The 10530-nt window shown below is 41.9% G+C and overlaps 2 protein-coding genes across 6 annotated transcripts; one reads left to right on the top strand and one right to left on the bottom strand.

Moving 5' to 3' along the window:
• The first annotated feature begins 1087 nt into the window (after positions 1-1087).
• Positions 1088-2950, top strand: LOC111219340 (regulator of G-protein signaling 9-binding protein-like). Its single transcript, XM_022741974.1, has 4 exons — positions 1088-1289; positions 1410-1613; positions 2053-2195; positions 2768-2950. Exons 1-4 carry the CDS (start codon positions 1088-1090, stop codon positions 2948-2950), a joined length of 732 nt encoding a protein of 243 aa, XP_022597695.1.
• A 1296-nt stretch (positions 2951-4246) lies between these two features.
• Positions 4247-10489, bottom strand: ube2c (ubiquitin conjugating enzyme E2 C). Of its 5 annotated transcripts, none has more exons than XM_022742030.1 (7): positions 10468-10489; positions 9051-9180; positions 6977-7004; positions 6391-6477; positions 6081-6285; positions 5105-5164; positions 4247-4387 (listed from the first exon to the last, which is right to left on the bottom strand). In XM_022742030.1, the coding sequence occupies exons 2-7, from the start codon at positions 9155-9157 to the stop codon at positions 4350-4352; spliced, it is 525 nt and encodes a 174-aa protein (XP_022597751.1). In that variant the 5' UTR covers positions 9158-9180; positions 10468-10489; the 3' UTR covers positions 4247-4349. The 5 variants fall into 5 exon arrangements, with proteins under 5 accessions (XP_022597751.1, XP_022597748.1, XP_022597747.1 ...); XM_022742027.1 differs by lacking the exon at positions 10468-10489 and adding an exon at positions 9626-9712; XM_022742026.1 differs by lacking the exon at positions 10468-10489 and adding an exon at positions 9613-9683.
• Positions 10490-10530: the final 41 nt, after the last annotated feature.

The following is a 10530-nucleotide window of genomic DNA, read 5'->3' as shown; positions in this document are numbered from 1 at the left end:
CACACACCGCCAACTATGGGTCTTCAAATAGCTATACGAAGTAAAGAGAGCATCTAAATCTGCATTTTAGCACAAATTCTGTGGACTCCGATATTTTCAGTCAGTCAGATTCACCGAATGCTCACTTGAAATAAATGGACAGTGTAATTGCTGGTTTGTACAGAGATTATGATTTTATTTGTTGACTGAGCAGATGACCTAACCCTAACCCTCCAGTACCCTAACTGTTAACATTGGTTGAACAAGTGAGTTGACAGATGTAGATGAAAAGGTGTGGGTGGACAGAGGTAAATTGACAGGTATGGGTAGAAAAGTGTGAGTGGACACGTGGAAGGAATGGACCAAAGACTTCTACAACACATCAGGGTTTGGATTCACAAATGAAATAAACTAATTCCTCTTCAGCCTCAGGTATTCTTTAGATGAGTGATTTCCAACCTGTGGGCTGTGAAGGAATTGCAAGTGGGTCAAAAAATTATTTGGAAAATAACTCCTTCCATTGTTTTTTCTTTTTCTAGTATTAAGGCCCATCACTGTGATAAGCCAATGATAGGAACTTATGTTGTCACTGCTGGACCACAGTTTGCTGTTAAAGTATGATTGCCCACTAAAACATGACATCCATTGCAAAAACTGGAGTATCAAAATGGATAGCTGGTTAGCAACAGGAAGATTTAAAAGGAAAGAGACAGATGGTGAATTGACAAGTGATCCCCCCTCCCCAGTCAAACAAAAAAGAAAAACTGAGCTTCCCTTCTTTCAGTTCAGTCCTAAATGTACGATCATTATCATTAAAATAAAAAGTGTCCTAGGAATGTATTATTTGACGTCCATATTGTTATAAGATCAGATATGGGCCACCAACATTTTTGAGATTTTCAAGTGGGCCATGAGTTGGAAAAGGTTGGGAACCACTGCTCTAGATAAAAAACATTACAAAAACAATGCTTTTATTAGGTTTCACATTTTAACATCAGAACTATGTTAAAGACCTGAGTGAATGAAATGAGTGAATTAAACCAGGTGAAGCAGCTGCTATAGATCCATAGACTTGTCACTCCTCACCTTTCAGGTGGGTGATGACATCATGAGTCGGTGGCGTCGATCGGTGGATGAGCTCGCTGCACGGCGCCGGCAGCAGGGTGAATGTGAGCGAGCGCAGGAGGCTCTCAGTAGGGTCACCTCTTGTTTCCAGCAGCTGGCGGCATCGCTCGGCAGCTCAGCAGACTGCAGCTTCCTGCGAGACGAGATGGACGAAACGAGGGTGCTCGCTCATCGGATCTGCAGTGGTAAGCTCCGACACTACACCTGAACTTTATATATCTGTTCACACATCAGAATATACATCTGTCTATAAACTTTTCTATCGCAACTTTCTCTCTCTCTCTCACCTGTCCGTCTTTGTGTAGGTCTTTCCCGGCGTCTGGTGCGTCTGCTGTCAGACAGTGACTCCAATCCCTCAGGTATAGAGGACAGGCAGGTGTCAGAACGGCTGTGGGTTGTCTTTCTGTCAGCGTTGGAGAACTTCCTGTCTGACCTCCATAAAGCGAGCGATCTGATTGGACAGTTCCCTCTGACTCAGCGCTACGACAGACGCTCATTGGTCAACACAGGTCAGCTATTGCAGCTTTCCTTCGTACCTTTCTTGCTTTACCCCCTTCCTTACATTCTTACCTTAGCCCCTTTCTTTACTTCCTTCACACTGAGTGTCTGGCACTACCTCAAAGATCTGGAGAACCCCTTCAAAGATACTTGTCTGAAGAGCTGAAGAACTCTCTGGAACATCTTCAAGAAGACTTCAACAGGCTCTCCAAGAACTCACACGGTCTCTTCCAGGTTTCCTGAACCATTGTAAATGATTTCTGGTTCCCCTCCTGGTTCCCTGACATCTTGCCTTGGGTGCTTCTTTTTCAGGTAGAGCCTAGAACCTCCTTAGGGACAACAGGAACACCCACCAAGACACCAAAGATATCTCTCTTTCAAGGAGCCTTTGAACTTTCTTTAAGGACCAATAGATGTTCTTCAATGACTGTCACTCTCTTTCCTCTCCAGGATGTATCGATGGCATGGTGGGTGTGGCAGCCCGGGTGGCTTTAGTCCAGGTCCCGTGGCTCACTTTGGAGGAGCAGCCGAGTCCTGATCTGAACAATCACATCGCAGGATTGGAGGACATGCTGAGTGAGATGCAGCTAAGGGTGAGACAGAGAACACCCTTGCTGTTAAAACAGATGGAAGATAACAAGAACATGATCTAGGGTAGAACTGGGTCTTGAACCTGATGGGATTGTTTTATATCTTTTGGTGTCCTGTACCTGTATCTTGTTCCTGGTGCAAGTGTTCCGTACCTGGGAGAAGTATCTTGTTCCCGGTGCAAGTGTCCTGGACCTGGGTGAAGTATCTTGTTCCTGGTGCAAGTGCCCCAGACCTGGGGGGAGTATCTTGTTCCTGGTGCAAGTGTTCCGTACCTGGGTGAAGTATCGTGCCCCAGACCTGGGGGGAGTATCTTGTTCCTGGTGCAAGTGTCCTGTACCTGGGGAGAGTATCTCGTACCTGGTGGAAGGGTTGCGTATTTGGAGGCTCTTGTATTGGGAACAAGTTGAGGTACAAGAAGGTACGAGGTACACCCCAGGTACGAGACTTGTACCTTGTACTTTCTCATACCTCAACTTGTTAGGGAGTATCTAGTACATTGTAGAAATGTTGTGTATTTGGGGGGAGAATCTTGAAGTGTTTGTATTCAATTCAAACCTGTGTGGGGGTTCTGCAGGTGCCTGTTGCATTCTGGTCGGTGGAAGCGTCCCAGCCGGCCTGGGCTGAAGCACGCAGTGAACTGGAAGAGCTGGATGATAGCCTGGAGGACCTGATGGAGGTTGAGGTCGCCTCACACAACAAATCCAAGATGGCTGTCTGTTGCCAGCCACCGTGCTGCGGACTGGGCTGTATCAGCTAGAGGCAGTAGGACGGGGGAGTCCCGACTCAGACTGCTGACATCAACATGATCTGGCCGCTTTGAATGTGAAGCAAAGAAAAAAGATTTTCATAGAATCTGGAATTAACTCATTAGACTCTGCTGTTGTCTATGAATAAATGTTGAGAATGTATTTTTAAGATAAATTCATGACACTGTGATAATTATTCTATTCTTTTTGAGAATTAAACTGTGGTTATAGTCTTAATTTTCAAACTTACAACCTACTCTGTCAAAATAAAAGCACTTGATATTTATCTAAATAAAAGATATCCTGCCTTTCATGTAAAAACTGCATTAACAGTATAAGGTTCAGAGGTTCAATCTGATTTTAGATGTGAACAGCAAGGGACACCAGCTGATCATAGTTTGGCAATTCACTAAAAATGCAAATGTTTTGATTAGAACATGATAGAAACTAGATTGTTTATTTAACAAAAGTGTCTCAACCAAAGGGCCAGGCACTACTTTTTTCTGGAGTGATTCCTGCAGTGAGTCAGTTGAAGAAATACAAGAAACATCTTTAAAGGTTTTCTTACACAAAAATAAGAATCGTACAAACATGATGAGCTGCGACCATGAACGTTTGCTGTTCCTCTTCCTACTGAGACCTGTAGCCTTCTATGAAGCAGGAGTTGATATTAGTGAGGTAATTTAAGGTTTAACTCTGGGCTTTCAGGGTTACATGCTGCAGTAAACCACTTCCTTTTTTCTCCTCTTTGACATTACTTTGAACTTTTCTGCATTTTATGTTCATAAGTTTGTTCATCATCAGACAAAGGGAAAACACTCCACCATATATACACACACACATATATCGTTGGCATTACTTAAATGATCATTTATTAATGAATGATTATTTCTTAGTTGTGTGATCATATTTACTGTGCAACAGTTCACTGAACCAGCTTCATAGCATATTTACCAGAATGGCCGATATTAGGTTCAGTTAAGCCAGATAAAAATATATCCTGGGTATGCTTAACTTGCTTTGTAGTTAGTACAGGTGAAAAAATGGCATTAGCCACTGTGCTAGCTGGAGGTTAGCACAGTGGCTAATGCCATTTTTTTTTTTTTTTTTTTTTAAAATCATATAGTGAAGTATAAACACCAGTTTGACTTGTAAAATGTTAAAATGAATGTTAACACTTTACAGCAATGTAACATTTAACATTAAGTAATTGAAAATCTAATGTACAAAAAGTAGAATTTCTCCTTCAGTAGAGAAATCTGAACACTTCTGTTATACCCATCAAATAGTCCATCACTGTTTGCATGTTGAATTAAGAACTTTATTGATACATCGAGGTGAACAAACATAAAAATATTGTACAAACACAGAAGACAGACAAGCAGAAGAACAATAAAACAGGGAGGTGCTTCATTTCTGGAAGGTCGAGTGTAGATGAGCTTTAAAGGCTGAAAGAGACAAATCATAATATTACATTTCATTATACATATTAATATTATTATAAACTGACATAAGATAATGTCAGGCTGAGATTTAAATGAACATACTACGCTAATGATGAAAATGAAAAAGCAAAATGACTTTGGACGGCCATTTATATGATGTGACAGATTTCAGAGGACATAATCTAAAAGTCTAAATTACCATTTCATTTTCACCTTTAGGTTACAGTGTCTTTAAATTTCACATGATGCTCGTGTTCTGCTGAATCATACAGTGACTGAAATGAGACCATGCCAGGTTTAGAGGCGAAAATGTCTCAGGGTGAACTGCTGAAAATTCATCACAGGTTTTTAGTCCAGGGTCACAAACCAAACAGCTGAGAGGCACTGGTTTCATCTTTAACACCTGACTGAATTATACTATATTCATCATGTATTTTCAGTGTAATCTGTGGCAACTGCAAAAAGTCCAATCTAAGTACAAAAAGTAACAACTTTAAATTTGAAATACCCGCATAGAGTACCTAAGAACTGTACTTTAGTACTTCTAACGCTTCTGGAGGTGTGCTGTGTGTGGACCAAACTATAAACACGACGATCGATCACTTCTGTATTACTGTATATCTAATGTGTCCAGGCTCTAATGTAAAATCTGTATCTAAAAGCTACTGTGAAGGCAGCAGCTGCTGTGTCATCAACCTGCAGAGTTTGAATGTTTCTCACCTTCCTGATCGTCCCAGAGTTCAGCAGCAGCAGTGTTCAGAGGACTCTCATTGTTGGGCTCTGAAAGGGAATAAAACATCATCAGTCTGCCACAGGCTGTTCTCTGGCTTTAATAAACATTTACAAATATGCACTATCAGCATTTCAAGAACAAGGTAAAGTGTGTAAACAAAGTGAGCTGCTCTCCTCAGTTTGTTGGCTCAACTTTAATTTGACGTTTGTCCGATTCAGATGTTCCAAAATCCTGAAAAAACTATTCAAACAACATCATATGTCTTTGCAACTTAGATGTAAACGTCCTGTGAAGAGTTGATGTTACTTTTTATTTAAAGAGTCAGAAGATAAAAAGGTCAAAAGGCTAACAGGAAATTATGGTGGAGATGAAGATACTTTAAAATACACAGACATGAAACACATGTTGATATGATTCAGTGTGACTTCCACTTCCTGAGGATATCATCTTCTCTGATGTCCATCCAGAATAAACCTCTTTCTGCAGTATCACAGTAATCCAGTGGTAGATAAACTTCATCCATGGTTACACTGCAAACCGGAGCTGATCACAGCTGACTCGCCTACTTTTAATGGAGTCAGTTTGATGTGAACAAACTGAGACTAAAAACATAGTGGTTAATTAAACCTTAAGTGCACCAACATTTTTACTTGCTGGCCATTTCAATTCAATGTAATGTTTCCTCCTGACAACTCAGTATGTCTACATGTCTGAGCAGCACAAAGATTAAAGTAGTTTTTAGGTCTGAAAAAGGAAAAGAATTGAGAAAGGTAAAAAAGAAAAAAGAAAACCCTAAGCCCAGCATGCAAGAGAATTTAAGAGACTTTTAAAACCTAATTTTCACAAGGAAACTGAATTTATTCATTTTTAAAAAGACTTTTCAGGGGCTGCATGTTGATTATTTCATCAGTTAATGTGTTTCAGATAAAGAAATCAGGAGTCTGAACTAGTTATACTGGTTACCTCCCAACAGGCTCTGGATGGACAGTAGGATGGAGCGGACGTCGTAGAGCGCTGACCACTTGTCCTTTAGTATATCAAGACAGATAAATCCCTGTTCGTCCACATTGGGGTGAAAACACGGAGTGACGAACTTCACACGAGGAGCCTGATATGGATAACCAGCAGGAAAGTCCAGAGACAGCCGGTACCTGAGACCCTCATACACCTGAAAGACACACACGGGTAAACAAACTGCTTCCTCCACAGACTAGTTGTAGTGTAGCTCTTATGTTATATCTAACAGATCTATCACAGCCGTGTGTGAACCTACCGTCCCCTGAGCTCCGTCAATGGTTCCAACCCATTTGAAGAGATTATCTGATTCTGGAAACGCTGAGATGCCTTTATCACCCGACATCTGCAACATCAGAGTGAGACAGGTCATGGTGGCTTTGCAGAATACTTGGTTATATAGTGAGAGATGTACATTCATATTGCCCAGCTTATCAACATCAACATTTTAGATTCAATATTTAGTCAATAGGAGTCATCACGCCCAAAAGGTCCCCCCACATGTTGCTACTGAGAGTTTCATTTGGTGCGTGGGCATATGAGCACGTTTTCATGTGTGATGTGGTTATCTTCTCTGAGCTGCAGTTTATAAACGCTGTACTTCACTCTCTCGTCTTTCAGACACAAAGTCACAGAACAGGCCAAGATCAAACTTGGAGAGGAGAGAACAAGTTTACAGGCTCTGGATGCAAAGGAGAACAAGCATTTCATGAAATGGTAATTAAACCCCATCACAACATGAGACCTTAATGTGAGTGATGTCTGGTTACCATTGTGAGCCCAGTGGTTTAAACTGAATCAGGACATGGTCACTGTTAATAAACAGAAATAAAAGCTGAACTCACCATCAGAGTCATGAGCTCCTGCTGCAGCCTGCAGACACAGACACGTGTTAAACATCTGTAGGTCGACTTCAGTTTCACATCCTCACATTTCTCCAACATTCACCCTCATTTACACAGAACATGGATAGACATGCAGCAATTTATCAAACCAAAAACAATCGAGAACTACTTTGATAATTGACCAACTGTTTCATTAATTTGCTGGTTCAGCTACTCAAATGATAATCTGCTGCTTTTTTGTCATACATGACAGTTGGTCAGACAAAGCAAAACATTTTAAACACACCAACTTGGATTCTGGGAAACTGGGATGGATTTGATGTTAAATCAAGAAAATGACCACCAGATTAAACTGAAGAAATTACTAATTGCAGGACGACAATGGTCTAGTTGACAGAACAGTGATCAGAGTAATACATCAGGTATCAGGCAGGTGTGTGATCTACATTAAACTGACTCTCCATCAACAATAAAACCCAGTTTCTGCTGTCAGTCACAAATATTCAGTGATAACCAGCCACCAGCTGTATGACAGTTTCAATGTCCAGACACATTTCTAATGTACATGTCGATGGAGAAGAGGCTTTACTTGCTTAAATTACTCGATTGCCACATGCTGCCTCTTACTTACATGTTAAACAGTGTATATATGTTCTCTACAGGCACAGCAAAGCCAGTAAAACTTCTGAACACACCTTCCTCTGTTTCTAGAGCTGTTTAGTGAGGGTGCAGGGCTGCATGGTGCTGCATTTTATGTGTCAGTACAGTCTGTCTCACAGCTGCTGTCATGAGTCTGGATGTCTGTTTACTGTGTTGTAATATAATGAATCCTGCTGGTCAACATAGTGTTGATTAGCTGTGATAAGTTTTATCTTGGTTCAGTTTCTGACAACAGAACCTCATGTAAATGAGAAAAACTGTTGTATTTTGTAGAAAAACAGGCATTTTTCTGGGACCAACATGAAAACATCATCCCAAAAGGTGAGTTAGGGTAGAGGGAACATCATGATTTGGGGCTTTGTCGCCTCTGGTCCTGGACAACTTCCATCATCATGGGAAAAATTAATTGTCAACATCAATGGCATCACTTTTGCTACTGGCTTCCACACTACTACAGATTTTTTGAGGGCCCTAAAACTGAGACTTTTGAAAACGCTGCTGACCCCCGTTTTAGTTTGAAAAATCCAGGTTGTGACTACCATTGATGAACGCAGTATGGATAATTCAGTAGGAGCATTGCTGACCTTGTTGTCTTTGCTAGTAGCTGTTGTGCAGTTAAATTCTGCATCTTAATGCTACAACTGCCTATTCTGTTCCTCGTTTGTAGTATTTTCTGCAACTAACCAACTGCTCAGTAGACAATTTGCTTCTTGTTTACACTGGCACACGCGTTTTCAGGTGTGTTAATATGGATGGAGAATATTTCCGATGCAGAGCTTAGTGATCATCTGGTCGGAAATCATTTCATTTTAAAACGAAAAGCATATTAGTGGGGATGTAGCCAAAAATAAATATACTACAGAATGACCTGTAGAAAATCCACCTTTTGGAGTGGCCCATTCAGAGCCCAGATGTTAGTCCAGTAGAGATGCTGTGGAATTACCTGAAGAGAAGTCACATCAGACATCCTAAGAACATGTTTGAACTAAAACAGTTCTATAAGGAAGAATGGTCCAAAGGTGCTCCTGAATAATGTGTAGGTCTGATCAGCAGCTACTGGAAGAGCTTATTTGAGGTTATTGGTGCTGAAAGAGTTTGGACCAGTTATTAAATCCAAGGGTTCACTGACTTTTTCCCACCAGCACTGTGAACATTTATAGGCTGCGTTCAATAAAGAAACAACTAACTTAACACTTGTGGTCTGGACTGTGTATTGAGTGAGTCTCAGGTTCCAGATGTGAGCTGCATCAACATTCACTAATTCACCAGTTAAATCCACATCCCTGGTGTTGCCCAGTCTGGAGGATCATTTCAACCTAAATACAGATACTGGGCTGTTACAAGCATTTTTCATTGGGACAAACAAACACAGGACATAGAACAAATGACCGGACCGGTCGGTTGTTTCTCTTACCGTTTGGACACCGAGCTTCTGGCCGCGCTGCCGCCGCTTTCGCTGCCCTTCAGAGCGGCCGTGGAGGAAGCTGCAGTCGCTGCAGGGTCCATATTCTGGGAGGCCATGAGTGCAAATGGTCTGGTTACTGCTGGATACAGACAGAGACAGAGACACGGGGTCACAGCGGGACAAACACCAACACACAGCTCTCACACTGCGGATACACTCCTTAGATTCTCCCGTTAAATTCAGCAGCAGCTAAATGTTAGCTATCGGATATAGCACTGAATGACAGTCACCAGCGAATTCGTCAGCTGTACAGTCCTGTGTCTGTTAGCCGGGTAAAAACAGTCCGTCAACCGGTAAAGTCGGTTCGTTAGCAGTTCGCCTGTTTTCGCCCCGGTACTGTTTTAGCTTCGTGCTAGCAACATTAGCTTAACCGGCTAACTGGACGGGCTCTGGTGTGAGTCTGTTTCCTATGGGACAAACACCGAGCGGACAAACAGCCCGCTGCTGCAGGTCCACGCGAACACACAGCAAAAAAAAATTATCAGGTGTATAAACCAGGTGTTACACCTACCTGCGGGACTCACCGTGTGTCGGGGTGTTCGTGGTCCGAGCTGCAATCTCTCCGTTTCAAACTGAACACACTCCCGCCCCCCGGTTTAAACAGACTCTCCCTCACACAAACGGCCAATCAGCGCCCGACTTTCAAAAACAAACCACCTCCTGCTGACCAATGAAAAGGGCGAGCATGGAGGGAGCATCGCTGTGATTGGGCAGGAGGAACTTCCGGAACTGAACAACCAAACTGATCAAACCAGGAAAGAGATACAACAGTTGACGTCGTGCGCGTTACTTGTCGATGTTTAAAAGGGACGTTCAGAGTGACGGTCCTTTTCGCTTGCCTGTTGGTTGTTTGATAGGGCCACCACCTAATGACACTTTACTGAGTTTTTTAGGAGAGAGTGACTATTCACATGTGGTCAATTGATCTTGATCAAAGGACTGATCTCTGTAGTCCTTAAGTTTTGAAATATGATATAATTCCCGTTGGAAAATTTCACCTCTGGTGTCAGAGGTGAAATCTAATATATGTTGTTGCCAGTTTGTCTGAATCTGCAGCTGAAACATAATGAATGTTTTACAAAAGCACTGCCTCTGTGGACTCTGAGTTTTATGTGCACAATCACCAGACCAGCACATATCGATAAACATAAATAAACAAACCAAACATATGAAAAGAGTCATAAATTCACATTAAAGTTAATTAGATTTTTAATATCAATTACCAGGTGCAGCTTTCGCCAATCTCCCCTTTTTTTCCCCAGAAAAACTATCAAAAAACTTTACGTTTGTGGAGCTTTGGGTTGAGATTGGTTTGTCTCAGTTCAGTCAGGTACAGGTGTGTTGAATAGTCATCACCGGTCATCACCTGCTGTGCTGAGCTGCTGAGATCAGCTGCTGTTCCAGCTGCAGTTATTCCTCGGAGGACTCC

This window comes from Seriola dumerili, unplaced genomic scaffold, assembly GCF_002260705.1.
Source record: "Seriola dumerili isolate Sdu_G_001 unplaced genomic scaffold, Sdu_1.0 BDQW01000066.1, whole genome shotgun sequence".
NCBI classification, from domain to species: domain Eukaryota; kingdom Metazoa; phylum Chordata; class Actinopteri; order Carangiformes; family Carangidae; genus Seriola; species Seriola dumerili.
Note: the sequence above shows the minus strand (reverse complement) of the source record. Positions and strands in the feature narration are given on the sequence as shown.

Coding starts and splice junctions, on each gene's coding strand:
- ube2c (XM_022742030.1), bottom strand. CDS start 9,157: ATGGCCTCCCAGAATATGGACCCTGCAGCGACTGCAGCTTCCTCCACG. Junction 6,478..6,976: donor AGGAGCTCATGACTCTGATG/GTGAGTTCAGCT, acceptor CTGATGTTGCAG/ATGTCGGGTGATAAAGGCAT. Junction 5,165..6,080: donor CATCCAGAGCCTGTTGGGAG/GTAACCAGTATA, acceptor ATTCCCTTTCAG/AGCCCAACAATGAGAGTCCT.
- LOC111219340 (XM_022741974.1), top strand. CDS start 1,088: ATGAGTCGGTGGCGTCGATCGGTGGATGAGCTCGCTGCACGGCGCCGG. Junction 1,290..1,409: donor CGCTCATCGGATCTGCAGTG/GTAAGCTCCGAC, acceptor GTCTTTGTGTAG/GTCTTTCCCGGCGTCTGGTG. Junction 1,614..2,052: donor ACGCTCATTGGTCAACACAG/GTCAGCTATTGC, acceptor TTTCCTCTCCAG/GATGTATCGATGGCATGGTG.